Source organism: Physeter macrocephalus, chromosome 13, assembly GCF_002837175.3.
Source record: "Physeter macrocephalus isolate SW-GA chromosome 13, ASM283717v5, whole genome shotgun sequence".
Lineage (NCBI taxonomy): Eukaryota > Metazoa > Chordata > Mammalia > Artiodactyla > Physeteridae > Physeter > Physeter macrocephalus.
The window spans coordinates 70411830-70431356 of NC_041226.1; the positions used below are offsets into that span (position 1 = coordinate 70411830).

Here is a 19527-nt window from a genome sequence, read left to right on the forward strand (position 1 = left end):
TAATGTACACCCTGGGTGAATATAGAATCATAATTTTACTTCCTAAGGCATACATTAATTCACAAATAAAACATGCCCTGGAGTGTTGTCTTATGACTGTAATACAGCTAGTATATTTTTAAAATTTGTATCCTGTTATGTGTTTTGGGCGTAGGGGACCGACCCCATGCTCGCAATTTAATGTAATTATACAGGACTACAAAATTTTATTCTTTACTTTTATCCTTTTTTTAAAAAAAGTTTCTTTTCACTATAGAACTTGAAAGGTTTATTTCTCTAACTTTATAGCAGCATTTCTTTTAGACATAAGTTGGACTTACACGGTTTTAATAGGTGATACTATTATTTTCACTTTTTCATGTGGCCCTTAAGTTGAATATTTCCCTATATCTTGCAGTTATATTCTTCTCCTTTTTATTGAATTACCTGAATAATAAAAGACGTTTGTTTCTATACTATTCCATAAACTGTTCCCAAGGAACTAAATATATTGCTTTGCACGTATTTAGAGCTTTTGAGTGTTCGCTGAGGGTAAATTATACTTAGGTGTCTAGATAATGGTATTGTTACATTAGCGATCACAGTAAATTAATTTATTTAATTTACTCCCTTTCAAAGAAGGTATAGAGATTTTTTTTCCCACTACAGTGTGTCAGATATTGGCACAATACTATTACTTATGAAGTACCACATTTTATCAAAATTCTTTGATTATAGTTTTGACACCTTAAGGCATTTTTAGACATTTAAATTTTACAAAGTGTTGACACAGATTTGGGAAGTAATTCTTAGTCATGTTTGGTGGTTTCTAACTTGACTTTTATTTCTGTGCATAGGATTGTGGATAATATGCCAGTAACATGGTGTTATGATGTTGAAGATGGTCAGAGGTTCTGTAATCCTGGATTTCCTATTGGCTGTTACATTACAGATAAAGGCCATGCAAAAGATGCCTGTGTTATTAACGTAAGTTTGTGATAAACTAACTCTATGCTATTTTTAAAATATGGCTTTTTGGTAGAAGGTGTCAATCTTTATCTGGACAAAAATTGTTTTATTCATCAAATGAGTGCAGTTTAGGTGTTCTGAAGGACAACTACTTGGTCGTTTTTTTATTTTTTTGGCTGTGACGTGCAGGTTGCAGAATCTTAGCTCCCCGACCAGGGATTGAACCCGGGCTGCTGCAGTGAAAGCGCTGAGTCCTAACCACTGGACCACCAGGGAATTCCCATACCTAGTCTTTAAATTTAAGCCAGATTAACAATTTATAACTCTAGAACTAAAATAATTCAGATTCAGTTCAACATTTACTGGCAGTGTCTCTTATATGCTAAACACTATGCTATGGACTAGGACTTTGTATGTTCTGACTCTGTTAAAAGTTAAATTCATAAATCTTACATATTAAAAAAAAGTTCATGGTTGACTGCCAAAAAGACCTCTTAATAAGTCCATGAAATTTGTATTGCGAATTTAAGTCCGTAGAATATTGTATTGTAAAAGTTTGGTATTACACCTTTTTTAAAAGGTATCAATCTTTGAGGCCATTCTTTTACAATTTAAAAAATAAAATAATAAAGTGAAGACATTAATTTAGAAAGTAATCAAAATTATTGGGGATATATATTAAATTTTGTATAATGAAGTCAACCTGATTTAATCTCTTAATGAATATGACCTGGTAGTAGAAGTTAGCATGAGCTCGAACATGAAACTGGTTATTTGGTTAATGCTTTTCTGAGAGTTGACCAGGGACTCTTGAATAATTTAGGTTATTGGTTTATTCTGAAGTTTTAAACTTCCATGGAGGAAAAGTGTTAAAATGTGTAACATTTAGCATGCTCATAACATATAATATTTAAATTTTTATTTATTTTTTTATTTTCTAAGGGAAAAGCTAGACAATAAGAGATGTCTTGTCAGGTACTTTTAAAGTTTTATGTAAAAATTAAAACATTAAAGAAGTGTAATTTGTACCTCTGCCAGTTAGTTTTGGCTTATAAAGAGTTTAAGCTTATGGAAGCATAACTCTCCCAGACTTCAGACAATACTACAGAGCTACAGAAATCCAGACAGCATGGTATGGGCAGAAAAACAGACGTATGAATCAATGGAACAGAATAGAGAGCCTAGAAATAAACCCACACACCTATGGTCAATTAATATTCAACCAAGAGGCAGGAATATGCAATGGAGAAAAGACAATCTCTTCAGCAAGTGGTGCTGGGAAAGCTGGACAGCCACATGTAAATCAATGAAGTTAGAACTCTCCCTCACACCGTACACAAAAATAAACTCGAAGTGACTTAAAGACTTTATAAATATAAGACATGACACCATAAAACTCCTAGACGAGAGCATAGGCAAAACATTTTCTGACATGTTTTCTCATGTAGTAATGTTTTCTTAGGTCAGTCTTCCAAGGCAATAGAAATAAAAGCAAAAATAAACCAATGGGACCTAATCAAACTTATAAGATTTGTACAGCAAAGGAAACCATAAGCAAAATGAAAAGACAGTCTACAGATTGGGAGAAAATATTTGCAAATGATGCAACTGACAAGGGCTTAATTTCCAAAATATACGAACAGCTCATACAACTCAACAACAAAAAAAATAAACCAATCAAAAAAAATGGGCAGAAGACCTAAATAGACATTTCTCCACAGAAGACATACAGATGCCCAGTAGGCACGTGAAAAGATGTTTAACATCACTGGTTATTAGAGAAATGAGAATCAAAATACTACAATGAGGTATCACTTCATAACGGTCAGAATGGCCATCATCAAAAAGTCTACAAATAATAAATGCTGGAGAGGGTGTGGAGAAAAGAGAACCCTCCTACACTGTTGCTGGGAATGTAAGTTGGTGCAGCCACTATGGAAAACAGTATGGAAGTTCCTTAAGAAACTAAAAATGCAGTTACCATATGATCCAGCAATCCCACTCCTGGGCGTGTATCCAGAAAAGATAAAAACACTAATTGAAAAAGATCCATGCACCCCAGTATTCATAGCAGCAGTATTTGTAATAGCCAAGACATGGAAGCAACCTAGAACCCTCCTACACTGTTGCTGGGAATGTAAGTTGGTGCAGCCATTATGGAAAACAGTATGGAAGTTCCTTAAGAAACTAAAAATGGAGTTACCATATGATCCAGCAATCCCACTCCTGGGCGTGTATCCAGAAAAGATAAAAACACTAATTGAAAAAGATCCATGCACCCCAGTATTCATAGCAGCAGTATTTGTAATAGCCAAGACATGGAAGCAACCTAAGTGTCCATCAGCAGATGAGTGGATAAAGAAGATGTGGTATATACACACACACAATGGATTATTACTCAGCCATAGAAAGGAATGAGATAATGCCTCTTGCAGCAGCGTGGTTGGACCTAGAGATTATCATACTAAGTGAAGTGCATCAGACAGAGAAAGACAAGTATATGGTATCACTTATATGTGGAATCTAAAAAAATGATACAGATGAACTTATTTACAAAATAGAAACAGATTCACAGACATAGAAAACAAACTTATGGTTACCAAAGGGGAAGAGGGGGGAGGATAAATTAGGAGTTTTGGATTAGTTGATACAAACTACTATAAATATAATAAACAAGGTTGTACTGTATAGCACAGGGAACTATATTCAATATCTTATAATAACCTACAGTGGAAAAGAATATATATATAACTGAATCACTTTGCTGTACGCCAGGAACTAGCCCAACATTGTACTTCAATTAAAAACTATACTTCAATTAAAAAAAAAAGTTTAAACTTAAAACTTTCACATTTTTATGGGGAAGGATTAAAATTCTGTCCAAGGGCTTCCCTGGTGGTGCAGTGGTTGGGAGTCCGCCTGCCGATGCAGGGGGCATGGGTTCGTGCCCCGGTCCGGGAGGATCCCACATGCCGCGGAGCGGCTGGGCCCGTGAGCCATGGCCGCTGAGCCTGTGCGTCCGGAGCCTGTGCTCCGCAACGGGAGAGGCCACTAATTTAGAAAGTAATCAAAATTATTGGGGATATATATTAAATTTTGTATAATGAAGTCAACCTGATTTAATCTCTTAATGAATATGACCTGGTAGTAGAAGTTAGCATGAGCTCGAACATGAAACTGGTTATTTGGTTAATGCTTTTCTGAGAGTTGACCAGGGACTCTTGAATAATTTAGGTTATTGGTTTATTCTGAAGTTTTAAACTTCCATGGAGGAAAAGTGTTAAAATGTGTAACATTTAGCATGCTCATAACATATAATATTTAAATTTTTATTTATTTTTTTATTTTCTAAGGGAAAAGCTAGACAATAAGAGATGTCTTGTCAGGTACTTTTAAAGTTTTATGTAAAAATTAAAACATTAAAGAAGTGTAATTTGTACCTCTGCCAGTTAGTTTTGGCTTATAAAGAGTTTAAGCTTATGGAAGCATAACTCTCCCAGACTTCAGACAATACTACAGAGCTACAGAAATCCAGACAGCATGGTATTGGCAGAAAAACAGACGTATGAATCAATGGAACAGAATAGAGAGCCTAGAAATAAACCCACACACCTATGGTCAATTAATATTCAACCAAGAGGCAGGAATATGCAATGGAGAAAAGACAATCTCTTCAGCAAGTGGTGCTGGGAAAGCTGGACAGCCACATGTAAATCAATGAAGTTAGAACTCTCCCTCACACCGTACACAAAAATAAACTCGAAGTGACTTAAAGACTTTATAAATATAAGACATGACACCATAAAACTCCTAGACGAGAGCATAGGCAAAACATTTTCTGACATGTTTTCTCATGTAGTAATGTTTTCTTAGGTCAGTCTTCCAAGGCAATAGAAATAAAAGCAAAAATAAACCAATGGGACCTAATCAAACTTATAAGATTTGTACAGCAAAGGAAACCATAAGCAAAATGAAAAGACAGTCTACAGATTGGGAGAAAATATTTGCAAATGATGCAACTGACAAGGGCTTAATTTCCAAAATATACGAACAGCTCATACAACTCAACAACAAAAAAAATAAACCAATCAAAAAAAATGGGCAGAAGACCTAAATAGACATTTCTCCACAGAAGACATACAGATGCCCAGTAGGCACGTGAAAAGATGTTTAACATCACTGGTTATTAGAGAAATGAGAATCAAAATACTACAATGAGGTATCACTTCATAACGGTCAGAATGGCCATCATCAAAAAGTCTACAAATAATAAATGCTGGAGAGGGTGTGGAGAAAAGAGAACCCTCCTACAATACACACACACAATGGATTATTACTCAGCCATAGAAAGGAATGAGATAATGCCTCTTGCAGCAGCGTGGTTGGACCTAGAGATTATCATACTAAGTGAAGTGCATCAGACAGAGAAAGACAAGTATATGGTATCACTTATATGTGGAATCTAAAAAAATGATACAGATGAACTTATTTACAAAATAGAAACAGATTCACAGACATAGAAAACAAACTTATGGTTACCAAAGGGGAAGAGGGGGGAGGATAAATTAGGAGTTTTGGATTAGTTGATACAAACTACTATAAATATAATAAACAAGGTTGTACTGTATAGCACAGGGAACTATATTCAATATCTTATAATAACCTACAGTGGAAAAGAATATATATATAACTGAATCACTTTGCTGTACGCCAGGAACTAGCCCAACATTGTACTTCAATTAAAAACTATACTTCAATTAAAAAAAAAAGTTTAAACTTAAAACTTTCACATTTTTATGGGGAAGGATTAAAATTCTGTCCAAGGGCTTCCCTGGTGGTGCAGTGGTTGGGAGTCCGCCTGCCGATGCAGGGGGCATGGGTTCGTGCCCCGGTCCGGGAGGATCCCACATGCCGCGGAGCGGCTGGGCCCGTGAGCCATGGCCGCTGAGCCTGTGCGTCCGGAGCCTGTGCTCCGCAACGGGAGAGGCCGGAACAGTGAGAGGCCCGCGTACGACAAAAAAAAAATAAAATAAAATTCTGTCCAAGTTCAAATTTTCTTACTTGTTTTGGCTCATTTTAAAATTTTATGTTTCGACTCTTTTATAGCCAGTTTTCTACCACTAACTTTAAGTTCTGCTCCACAGTCAGAATTCCATGAGAGAGACACATTTTACATCTTTAACCATGTTGACATCAAAATATACTACCATGTTGTTGAAACTGGATCCATGGGAGCAAGATTAGTGGCTGCTAAACTTGAACCAAAAAGGTAATTATACAATAGATAAAAATAAATAACTGTAAGTGAAATTTAGACCCAAAGAATAAATATTTTGGGACCAATTAACTTTTTCCTTAATCAGTATTCTGGCATATAATTTGGTATTTTAATTGATTTTACTAAAACTCCCTTTAGCATGATTTGTTATTGAGTTATGGGTTGCCCAGAGAAACCATACAAATATTTATTTTCCTGTCATGGTAAGTAGCCAAGGTGCCTTTCTGTTTTGTTTTTCAGTCAATTTTTGACAGCTTTTCTATGTCAGCTTGGAATGGAGAACATAAGTGGTTAGGACCATATTCCCTTTTACAGTGGAAAAGCATTACCTCAGAAATTTGCGGCTTTCAGAGGCCCAAATGAGCTGATTAGTGTGCATTTCGAAAGTCTCCATGCAGTGTTAGATGCCAGTATGTGATAAGTCATTGAAAGGGCATCTCTTCAAATTGTCAGCTTTTTTAGTGTGAAAGTACTTCTCAGTTATTTGTGAGATGCTTCTTTGATTGAGTATTCTTTTCTTTCCATGACTCCCCACTCCGCCACCCAACTGATACAGCTATTTTCTTGTGCCACTAGTGGTAAAGCAATGCATGCCATAATAGGATGGCAGTTAATTTAAGCTCCCTCAGTGTTTGTTTTGATTTCTTTAAAGATTATTTAATGCTCTTCAATTAATGTTTTCCAAAGTTTGGTTCTTATTTTGAGTAACAATTTTGTACACTTATAACTAAGCCATTTATTTATATGAAGTAAGTATTTGTACTATGCAGTGTGATATGAATCACTTTTGACTATCAGCAGCATTGTGAAATACGTACAAAATCTCTAACCTTTACTCCATTTAAAAAAACTATTTTATCAGCATCTTGCCAAAATGTTTCTTCCCTCAGCTTCAAGCACACCCATATAGATAAACCAGACTGCTCTGGACCCCCCATGGATATAAGTAACAAGGCTTCTGGGGAGATCAGAATTCCCTATACTTATTCTGTTAGCTTCCAGGTGAGTGTGATTTTTATCTTCAGTATAACGCAGAAATTGATTTTAAATTCATATTACTTAAACTAATTAAAAATATGATTAGCTTGTCAAATAGATAAGCTTTTAATGAGTTAATTTTTGGAATAGTTTGTCAGTGCACCAGGCAACATAATTGCACTCAAAACTAAGTCTTCGTTTAAATAAGAAGTATGGGGAGTTGGAGAACTGAGCCTGATTTAAAGTGTTAAGCCATAAGAGATACAAACAAGGCAAAAGGTAGAAATTAGGCATGAAGGATGGTATGAAAGTGTCAAAGATATGCAACAAGCATTTGGGCAGACAACACCATTTTTAAAATCAGGATTTGAGTGTAAGCTTAAATGGAGAGTTTCCTGATGGTAGATGATCTATATAGGTTATTAGGTAATTCAAGGGAGGGTTTTCTTAGGAGGAAAGTAAAAGTTCATTTTATGAGAATCTTGGGCAATATTCCACCTCTATTTTTAATAAACTATCTTGGCAATCCAGTATAGTTGTGACGTTTACTGTCCCTAAATCGTGTGTAATTTTGCAAGCCTGGTGCAGTAAATTGTACATATTTCTTTCTAGGTATTAAGAGCTCAGTGTGGGTGACACCTGCCAGATGCTCAGGGTACCTAGGTTATGACTCTGGTCTGGTTAGATGTCTCATAGGTATAGATAGATAGCGTCAAAGAGAATGAAGAATAAGCTGTTCCACGCAATTTTCTGAAAATAATTAAATACTCTAAAGCTCTAAATCTTGACATTTAAAATAAGCCTTTGCTAATTAAAATTTAAAGTAAGACTTTAAAAAAAATACAAGTAACTAGATACTTTTTAGGAGCTCTTATTTTTTATTTACTGCTTAATTTTATCCTAATTTTCCTGAGACTTGAGTAAATCTAGGTCCATAAGTCTCATGACTAACCCAGGTTATGATAATGAGGAATTGTATCTATTGACTGGAATGTTAAGCTATGAATGGAAATTTTTGGATTCCTAATACGCTTTATTGGCAAATTCTTATTTAAAGAGTGTGTGTGTGTATTTTTAAATCCCTCTAGGAAGATAAGAATATCAGATGGGCATCTAGATGGGACTACATTCTGGAATCTATGCCTCATACCCACATTCAGTGGTTTAGGTAAGAGCATGGAATTAATCTTCTTTGTGCTCTGTGTCCTTATTTTATTCTCTGTCCCTTTGAACATCCCATTCACTCTGATTCTCCAGTTATTCATAATGCTGGGCTTTTGGATTAGATAGACTTGGGTTCAGTCCTGGCTTTCAGTCACTGGTTGTGAGTCAGGCTAGATCACCCAGTTTCTCAGAGTCCATTTCTTTATCTAGAAATAACCTGTCTCATGGGACTGTTCTGAGGATTGAAGGAGGTAATGAAACAGAGCATTTGACCACCTTACCTGGCACGGAAGAGGGCTCAGTAGACAAGCCACTGCGGCTGTTATGACTGTTTATTATTATTATTATTATTCTCTAAGCACGACTCAAAACTTTTATCTAGAGAGCTGTTCATGGTGCCATCACTCTCCTTTTCCTACTTTACTGACTAATCTTTTTTGATACTCATTAATTTACTGAGTAACTGTTTTTCAGTAGATTTCTTGAGGGTACAGACCAGTCCATTGTTGATCCTTGCAGCTTATGTTGTCCTAATTTAGGCACAGTAGTTATTAATGTGTTGACCATGGAGAAAAAAAATTGTAGTTCTCAACAGACCACAAAATTATATTATGATAAGTACATACAGTTATGTATCCACTAGAAGGCCGTGTAGCAGAACACAGGTCATTGAATTTGTTGGATTTTAGGTCGAGTTTTTAATTTGATTAATGCTGTTTTAATGTTACTCAATAAATAGTTTTTAAAGAGTTTTGCTGTTCCAAAGATTAAGCTGTAGATTAACCCTAACATGCTTATTTCTGCAGCATCATGAATTCCTTGGTCATTGTCCTCTTCTTGTCTGGAATGGTGGCTATGATTATGCTACGGACGCTGCATAAAGATATTGCCAGATATAATCAGATGGATTCTACGGTGAGTGAAACATCTGAACTGTGCTTGGTCTGCCGAGGATAGTCTTTATTTTTTCTTTGGAAAAAATTTAAATAATAGCTTTAGACAGAATCTGCTTTTAAAACATTCTTCTCAAAAGTTACCCTGAATTCACATTTTCAAATAAGAAAATGATCCTTAAGGATTGGTTTTCTGTAAGGATTGGTTTTCTGTAGAAATTTAGTGACCGCAGCTCTCAGAACTGAACTGTTCACAGCCTCATCTGCATCAGTAGAGGGTGTAGAAAGGGTGCAGGTGCACAGCTCTAGCTCTGCCCTCTTTTCACTTACGTGCCATCAGCTCTGTCAGAGTCTCTATTTCCAGCAGACATTCCGTTTGTGAAACAGCAAAGTTGAGTAGAATAGCTCCCAAGCAATTTTTATATGTGTGTATGTTTAATTTTTTTAAATTAATTTTAACTGAATTTTTATCATTTCAACCTTTTGGTGGATTCAAAGTAATTAATGCCTCAACTTCATTTATTCACATTTTAAGTTGCATAATGTTTTACATTTTATACTTTTTAATTTCCTAGCAACTCTTTAACAAAATTTCCACAAGAATCACTACTTGTAATGAATACATAAAACTCAGATTTTCATTGTTTTCTCTTCCCCAGCTCCTTAGCTCCCCCCATCTCTCTGTCCTTTTCTTTTTTGCGGTGCGCGGGCCTCTTACTGTTGTGGCCTCTCCCGTTGCGGAGCACAGGCTCCGGATGCGCAGGCTCAGCGGCCATGGCTCACGGGCCCAGCCGCTCCGCGGCATGTGGGATCCTCCCAGACCGGGGCGCGAACCCGGTTCCCCTGCATCGGCAGGTGGACGCGCAACCACTGCGCCACCAGGGAAGCCCCTCTCTGTCCTTTTCTAATTAGAAAAAAAGAACATATTAATGTTTAGAAGCTTTTTAGCACTTGTACACCACAGTTTCTTTTCCATGATTTTATTGATTGTATGCCTTATTAAATATTTGATTAAAATAATTTCACAATACTCTGTTCATAATTGACAATTCCAAATAATTGCTGAGTTAATGGAATTTTTTTCTTTATTTGTACAGAGGTGGCCTTGGGGTACAGGCCAGGAAGCCCTATTTCCAGTCTTGCTCCCATTTTTTCCCTCCTGCCAGTCTCTTATCATAGCCATCAGAGCATATCTGTTCAGGGTCATTTCACTCCCAGTGACAGCCCTCCAGTGACTTCCACTGCACTCAGTGAAGCCATAGTCTTTACAGAGGCCCATAAGGCTCTGCAGTAGCTCTTGGAGCTCTGCTCCAGCCATGCTGGTTGCCTTGCTGTTCCTCAGACACATCAGGCAGGTTCCCGTTTCCAGGCCTTTACAGTTGCTTTTCTGTCTTCCTCAGATGTTCATCCCTCAGAGAGCTCCCTCACGTCCTCCTGGTCTTCACTGAGATACGATCTTCCCAGTGAGACCTTCCTCACCATCCCATTAAAATTACATCCTCTCTACCCACACCCCACATCCATACTTCTTATCACCATCTAGAGTACTATATATTTTACTTATTTTGTTTATTGTCTGCCTTTCCAATGAGAAGGTGTACTCGTGAGAAGAGGAATTTTTCTGTTATACTCACTGTAGTATCTCTGGTGTTTTAAACAGTGCCAAGCATATAGTTGGTGATCAACAGATACTTGTTGAATGAATTAATAAACAAATTAGCCCTTGATGTACCAGACTTGATGCATTGCTGGGCTTATGATAGGTTAAAAAAAAAAAGGTATCTAAGGACTACCCCAAATCCACCCCATCCCCCCAAATTGAGTGAGGCCAGAGCAGGAAGCAGTACAAGCATGAGAAGTTGAAGTTCTCCTTTGGGTCTGTGCTTATATCAAGTTTTTAACCAACTGGGACATTAAACCTTGGGTCAGTGGTGAACCTCGATCTCCTCTGTATTAAGCCTGGATTCTTGAAGGGGGGCAAAATGGTTCTAGGTTAGTAAATGCCTTCTGATTCTCAGCAGAATCGAGTAGAAATACTCTGAAGGAAAGTCTCTCAATTTTGGATTTGCAGGATTCCCCCCATTTAAGATCAGTAAAGTATGATCTATTAATCAGAAATTCACAAAAATTTACAATAGACAACAAATTTACACCAGGTCCCAAAGATTTCAGATATTAAGATTATTAATTACAGAGTATAAGATATATGAAAAAGTAACAGCTACGATTTTCCAGCACAGATGAAAGATGAGAATCCATAGATAAAGGGTACACAATATATCCAAAGTAGAATAAATAAAATGAAATCCACACCTAGATCAACTGGGCAAAACCACAGAACACCAGAGAAAAGAGATCTTAGAATCAGCCAGAGGGGAAAAAGAGTGAGCATCTGCAAAGGAAAAACAATTAAATTGGCCATGGAAGCTCAAAACATAATATTTTTAAATTGGTAGTGAGAGAAATTAACTATTTACATAGAATCATGTACTCAGAGATGCTGTCTTTCAAAAATGAAGATGAGGGCTTCCCTGGTGGCGCAGTGGTTGAGAGTCCGCCTGCCGATGCAGGGGACACGGGTTCGTGCCCCGGTCTGGGAGGATCCCACATGCCGCAGAGCGGCTAGGCCTGTGAACCATGGCTGCTGGGCCTGTGCATCCGGAGCCTGTGCTTTGCAACGGGAGAGGCTGCAACAGTGAGAGGCCCATGTACCGCAAAAAAAAAAAAAAAAAAAAAAAAAATGAAGATGAAATACATTTTTCAGACTAACAAAACCAGTTGACCACAAACAGACCTTCACTTGAAGGAATGTCTGTAGAAATACTTTAGCAGTGAATCAGTCTGTCAGACCTGAAGGAATTACTGTAGAAATACTTTAGTAGAAAATAAATAAATAACAATCCTAAAGAGAGATTTAGGAGGATTGGTGAAGAAATTCCAAGTAAATATTTTCTATATATAATAATAATGAGTCTAAATTTGGAGGTTAACAAAAGTGTATCAACAAAGAAAAAATAGATATGATGAATAGTTTTGGATAAGGGGGGTGGCCATCTAGAAAAAAAATAAGGTAGATTCCAACTTTATTGCTTATATTGAAATGATTAATGATCTAAATGAAAATGTGAAACTATAAAATACTAGAATGTTAGTTTTTAAATCTTGTCTACTGCTCGCAAAGATAGAAATTTGAGTGGGAATTTGGGGGAGGGATACAGATGTACCCTGGATGAAACGTTAAGTGAGGAGGCTGAAAAAATACCAGGGACCAGATTTTGAAGGACTTCTAAGCTGTGCATTCTGAAGGTCATTGAGAAGCTGTTGAAGAACATTAAACAGCAGTGACATGACCAGATTCATGTTTTAGGAAAATCACTTTGAACATTATGTGGAGAATCGTTTGGAGCCAGGCAAGATTGGAGGCACAGAGACCAGTCAGGAGACGGTTAGAGAGTTCCCAGAGATAGGGGACGGTGGCAGGGAAGGAGCAGGGAAGCGGGCAGATAGATACGGAGGGTGTTCAGGAGGTAGGATGGAGTGCTGATCCACCAGTTGCCTGTGGAGAGGGTGGAAGAGGGAGAGAAGCCAGTGAATGACCCCACGCTTCTGGTCTGAACCACCTGATTAGTTAAAAGGATCTTTCTGGTTCTGTATTGAGAATCAACTGAATGGAGACAAGGGCAGAAACAGAGACTAGTTCAGTGAATTCCGTGAGAGCCAGGTGAGAAGGGATGGTTTGAACCAGGGGCTAGTGGTGGATCCTGTGGATATATTTTAGAGCTAGAACTGTAAGAATTATTAAAGGATTGTATGTGAAGTGTGAAAAAAACAAAAGGAGGCATCAAGGATGACTCTGAGGTTTTGGGGATTGAGCAACTGGAAGGATAGAGCTTTTATCTACTGAGAGAGAGGGTGCAGGTAGAGCAGGTAGAGGAGGGGAGAGAGAATCAGTTCCACTGTGGATAATTCTGTTCAAGGTGTCCATTAAGCAACCCAGTGGAGCTGTTGATTAGGCAGGTGTGTATGTGTGTCTGGAAATAGGGGAGCAGTTTGGGCTGGTGACACAAGCTTATTGATATTTTCACAGCCAAGCCTACTATACAAGCAAAGTAGCTGTGAGACCTAATACCATTTGCTTGTTTTGGAGATTAGTAAGTGTAGCTTAAGAAGACTATAGAGTATGACTTAAAATTGCCATCAAATTGGATCATAAAGCTTGACTTATTAGACTAGAACTAGGTATCACATTATCTTTGTATTTCTTTTTAAAGTTTCTCAGTAACTATATTTATAGACCTTAACACACAACATTCCTTTCAAAATCATTCAAGAAAGCTATATAAAGCTCCATGAGTCCAGCTTTATACTTCAAAACTGAAATAAATATTAACATTTGTAAGGTTTTTTTTAAAATTTCCATATCTGCATATTCAACAGTGAACAAACTGTCTAGTTTTCTTGGTGATACCACATGGCACTTAAACGATTTTATTCCCTTTTTAGGAGGATGCCCAGGAAGAATTTGGCTGGAAGCTAGTTCATGGTGATATATTCCGTCCTCCAAGAAAAGGGATGCTGCTGTCAGTCTTCCTGGGATCAGGGACACAGATTTTAATTATGACTTTTGTGACTCTGTGTAAGTATTAAGTGAAAATTACAAAGTAGAAATTAATTTCTCTAAATAATTATTTGAAATCCAGTTTTCCTAAGTTGTAGCTAGGCTAGGTTGTTTCTGAGAGTCCCTTTGGTTCTCAGAATCTGTGTGCTTTGGCCATAAGTGACCTGGGGCAAGGTTAGCTGTGCCAGAAGTTGACTCTTCATGTCTCACTCACAGCTGCATAGAGACCAGGCCTTTGTTGTGGGAGCGCTGGAGCTGCAGATGACTAGATCCTCAAAAACCATCTGGGTCTGAGTCTGGGCGGCCTGGCAGCAGGGTCACACAGGTTGACTATTCTGTCCCACCAGAGCGTAAGATTTCTTGGCTTCCACTGAGAGAGAAAGGAGAAGGGGATGGGACAAGAAGCTCTTTGTAGACCTTTCCATCTTGGCAGGATTTAGGAAGCAAGACCTCTTTCTTTCTCTAGCAATGTTCAGGAAAGATCTTCCTACACAAAAAGTCTTCCTTCCTTGTGCCACCTGAAAATCTTCAGAAATTTTATTAAGGTTTTGTCAATTAGGACAATCTTTTTCTTCTCTTTTTTTAAAAATAGAAATCCCTTAGAGGTATTCATCAGCTGCAGGAGTGGCTCTGAGACTATTCTCTGGAAATATATTAATGCCCTGGTCTTTCAGTTTTCCTAGTTACAAGAGAAAAAAATGTTTATGAAAAGAATTTTCTGAATTATGCATTCGTTTCCCCATGTTTCCTTTATTGTTGCGTGCTACTGATGAACAGTAACACATGAATGTTACTAGAAGAATTCAGAAACCACTGACCTTTCAATAATTTTTTTAGCAAACATTTGTTCTTAGCAAACATTTGTTCTTATTGTGTATTAAATGCCTAATACTATAATCATTCTCTGCTAGTAAAATTGTTCTAAGTTTTTATGATGAAACTAACCACATAAATGTTTGGGAAGAGCATTATCAATGCCAGATGTCTGGCACCTGAATAAGTTTGGGGTTTACTGATTTGCACCTTTCGGCTCAGCTAGAAGACTAACTAGAACATATTTATCTACTAACAACTTAGATAAGGAGATGCCGATGTGATGGGTGAGGCTAGCATTTGTCAGTGTATTACACCGAAGAGGGTACGTTGGGAAAACGAGTCATGAAAGAGGTTTGGACACAGGCGATTGCACGGAATCCCCAGAGAGCTGAGGTGGCGTTAGAGCAGAATGGATGATTGAGGGTGAAATTCTGCTTTAAAATTTTATTGAGAGCTGCCTTCTGCCCCTCTCCGATCTTTGTTGGGGTCAGCTAGAAAGTGAACTTGTAAGGAAGGAAAGTTTCAGAGAGCCTAGGTTAGAAAATGATAGGAATTGTTTCCCTTTACTGCTCGAATATGGACAGTTTTGCTTCAGAACAATCCATTTCTCAGGCTTGGGAGGAACTGGGGGTGGGGGGTGCACCTTAACTGAAATTCCAGAAGACCGTCTAAAGTTACCCTGTCTGGTTTCCTGTCATCGATCGTGAGTTTCTCCTCTTCAGTTGGTGCTGATCAGAGGGTATGCAGTGGTGTGTGCTTGGCTGTGTGCACCCAGGGGAAACACTGGGAGCTTTGGTGCTCCTGGGATTAGAAAGCCACCTGCATCTATTCTTGGATTTCTTCTGAGAAAACCATAACTTCTGACTTGCAGTTTAAAGCTAGGAATTGCTATAAATATAAGATAGTACTTCTTTTCTTATTAGTTGGGAGGGTTATATAGGGAAGAACAAATAAAACGAACTAGCTGAATAAGGGTAGGAGCCAGAATTTCCCAAGTCATTGACCAAGCCCTTCAGTAACTTGTGTTCACAAAGCGAATAGGTACTATGAAATCTTTTTTCCCTTGTTTTGTTCTTTGATTAGATTCTGTCTTATCTCTTTATGTTTTAATGTTATAAGGTTTTTTTCACCCCAGAGGACTCAATATTGTTTTTAAAAGGAACAAAAAGTGAGAATATTTTATAGTGGGAATATTTTTTATTGATGTTAATTTTCAAAGCTGTACTTGAATCTCAGAAGAGCTGAAAGCACTCATGAGCTTCCAGTGAGCCTCCGCTGATAACAGGAAAGGTGGGGTCTTATGGACCCTGAAAGGAAACTTCCAAATTGGAGCTTGCTTTATGTGTGATCCTATAGATACAGTGCCTTAAATATTACTAAGTTTCAGTGTGGTTGCCTGGTAAGAGAGCATATTTTCATGAAGTTGTATTTAGTTTATTGTTTAAAAAATGAGAGGGGTCTTCTATCACTTCAAAGGAAACCATAATAAAATTCATAACTTTATTTTTTAGTTTTTGCTTGCCTGGGATTTTTGTCACCTGCCAACAGAGGAGCACTGATGACTTGTGCTGTGGTCTTATGGGTGCTGCTGGGCACTCCTGCAGGCTATGTCGCTGCCAGATTCTATAAGTGTAAGTAAAAGCCCCCCTGCTGGGTGTTCAGATCAGGAGTCTAACCTGCTACATCAGTTGTCTGAGCCTTTGTGTCTGGCACTTGATGCTCTTTAAACAGTATGTGTTATAGGTGTGTATCCTTATTTAATGAAGCTTATGAAGTGAATGACTGTCCCTAGATTTGCTCGTTCAAACATGCTTAAACAGTGGGTTAAACAAATTTGGGTGCTGCTTATCCATCATCCCGTCTCTCCTTCTTAAGTTTTGACATCACAGGTTTGGCTGAACAACTTAGATTTGCTACATTCATAGCATATTTAGACTAATAAAGGAAAAAGTATACGAATATCACTGATTTATTTATTAAAACAAGTAGTGTAGGGCTTCCCTGGTGGTGCAGTGGTTAAGAATCCGCCTGCCAGTGCAGGGGACACAGGTTCGAGCCCTGGTCCAGGAAGATCCCACATGCCACGGAGCAGCTAAGCCCGTGTGCCACAACTACTGACCCTGTGCGCCTAGAGCCCGTGCTCTGCAACAAGAGAAGCCACTGCGGTGAGAAGCCCGCTCACCGCAAGTAGAGGAAGCCCACGCACAGCAATGAAGACCCAGTGCAGCCAAAAATAAATAAATAAAATAAATAAATTTTAAAAAACAAGTAGTATATACAGGAATACCTTATATGAGAGAGGTCATACTTACATCCATTTAATATTTATAAAAGTAAACTGTACTTAAAGTAAATTAAGATCTCACTGTTTTAAAGAGCCCGGAAGTGAGTTACTTTTGTAGCATGATTTGTTGCATTCTCTTGTATTCTTGCTTTCCAGAAGTAAAATAAAGTTCAGTGAAAAAAAAGGATCAGAGCCACAGAGTAAGGATGGGGATATGATTAGATGACTTAGAAGCAGTTTTGCCGGGGTCAGTAAATGCCAGAGTTTGCCCTGCTTCGGAATCCTGTAGTCCCGTTGAGACGGTCCCGTAGGTAATCTGTGAATTTAAATGCCAGGGAGATGCTGACGCAGGGCTAGAGTTGCCCAAGGTCTTCTGATAGGAATAAGGTTTAGGGAATAACCCTAAAACACAGTAGGGTTACACAGGTGGCCTTAAGGTGTGGTTGGCTAGACTCAACCCCAAATAGAAATATTAGACTTTGCTAGATGCATAGAGTATGTGAAGTTCTATATTCATGCATGTGTGTGTGAATGTGTTTAATTTCTGTGAATTTTGTCAGAGTTCTTTTTTTCTTTCATTCTTTACTAACAGACATAGGATTAGGGTGGTCATATGTATTTTAACACATATGAGGGACGGTTGGACCCCTGCCTGCTCCCCCTTTCTCACTGTTTCTGTGCACTGGGTTTCTTTGAGTTCCTCAGTCAGCCTGTGCACCTACCTTCCCACATGCTGTTCCCTCTACTTGAGTTCTGATCCGTACTCTCTGCCCGACAGACACACCTCCCCTTCATCTTCTCTCCGTCCTTCATTTCTCCTAGCTGCAGATTAAGTAGGGTATTAATCAGGCAGAACATTCTGAGACACACTGTCATGTGGCCCTAGTAAAAAAATGCTTCATTTTTTTTTTTTTTTAAAGAAGATGTTGGAGGTAGGAGTTTATTAATTTTATTTATTTATTTTTGCTGTGTTGGGTCTTCATTTCTGTGCGAGGGCTTTCTCTAGTTGTGGCAAGTGGGGACCACTCCTTATCGCGGTGCGCGGGCCTCTTGCTATCTTGGCTTCTCTTGTTGCGGAGCACAGGCTCCAGATGTGCAGGCTCAGTAGTTGTGGCTCATGGGCCTAGTTGCTCCGTGGCATGTGGGATCTTCCAAGACCAGGGCTCGAACCTGCGTCCCCTGCATCGGCAGGCGGACTCTCAACCACTGCGTCACCAGGGAAGCCCCTGCTTCACTTTATAGAAGCATTTTTAATATTTCAAACAATATATTAGGATTTTGAGTAGAGTTGTATTAAACCCAAAATTCATAATTTCACAAAAGCCTATCAGTAATGCTGTGAATTCAAATCATATATATGTAATTTGTTGTTTTCTTTTAGGGCAAGAGGTACTTAAACTTGCTTATAAATTGTTAAAACTTTTTTTTAAAAATCAAAGCGGTTTTCAGATCTCAGCCAGTTTCATATCCAACTTTTAAACTAGGAGCAGAGGAGTATTTTCCTTTTTTTTTTTTTTTTTTTTTACTCTAGAGACGTAAGTTTTTAATTGTTTTTTTTAAAGTGGGGGGAAAAAATTAGGGGCAAAGGAGAGTAAAAAGTTTGTAAGTAAATTTGTTCTGTCAAGTGGCCGTAACCCTTCTACTCTTCTTGGTCACCTGATCCTACACACTGATCTCCCCACCGCCACCCACGGCCTACCTGAAACTACAGTGCTGGAGGCATCCTGGAGACTCAGACCTACTACGGACATTGAAGTGTGTTGCATGTCAAGCTTGAGGGTTCCTAGTTTTATAACAAATTCTGAAACTGACCTCAAGATAAACGAGAATCTGCAGTACACCCTTTTTCCATCTAGTCCCATTAATTAAAACTGGGTTAGAATTTAAGGGTTTGTTTTGTTTTGAAGTTAAAAAAAAAGAGAAAAGAAAAACTGGTTTGGCTGACTTTCCTTTGACACTAGATTTATTTTATGCTGAAACAATCTTTAGAGCGGGACTTACCCAGGGCAGTCCTGTGATGTGCACCTCCGATTTGGATCATTTGATTAGGGAGTATTAGGACATTTGCTAGTGTCATTTTCTAGGAATAGACACCCAGTGCTGTCTGTTCATTTGTCCAGTACCAGACCTGAGGTATGGGTATTTGGTTTGCTTTTGAAGAAAAGTCTTTATGTTAATGCCACTTTTGTTTTCTTCTACAGCCTTTGGAGGTGAGAAATGGAAAACAAATGTTTTATTAACATCATTTCTTTGTCCTGGGTAAGTGAATTTTTCAATAATAACTTGCTTGACATAGTCATATTTTAGTTCCCAGAATCTCTGTCCTGTAAGTCTAATCTTTTCTGTCTCTATGTACCCAAGAAAATGAATTTAATTTTTAAATAGTGAATATTTAATAAACATTTGCAGAATGGCAACTACATGTCTTATCTGGAAAGGGTACCTTTAGACATGAGAAATTTTTATATTTCTTTTCTTTTTTTTCTTTTTTTTTTTTTTGCGGTACGCGGGCCTCTCACTGTTGTGGCCTCTCCCTTTGTGGAGCACA

The 19527-nt window shown here is 38.1% G+C and overlaps 1 protein-coding gene across 1 annotated transcript in view; it reads left to right on the forward strand.

Moving 5' to 3' along the window:
• The window catches only part of TM9SF2 (transmembrane 9 superfamily member 2), a 61512-nt gene that overhangs the window by 27340 nt on the left and 14645 nt on the right, over window positions 1-19527 (forward strand). The window contains exons 5-12 of the mRNA XM_007103729.4: window positions 837-966; window positions 6093-6217; window positions 7117-7228; window positions 8293-8372; window positions 9175-9283; window positions 13765-13897; window positions 16207-16326; window positions 19181-19238. Of these exons, the coding sequence (XP_007103791.3) occupies window positions 837-966; window positions 6093-6217; window positions 7117-7228; window positions 8293-8372; window positions 9175-9283; window positions 13765-13897; window positions 16207-16326; window positions 19181-19238 (867 nt within the window). The remainder of the gene's footprint in view (window positions 1-836; window positions 967-6092; window positions 6218-7116; window positions 7229-8292; window positions 8373-9174; window positions 9284-13764; window positions 13898-16206; window positions 16327-19180; window positions 19239-19527) is intronic.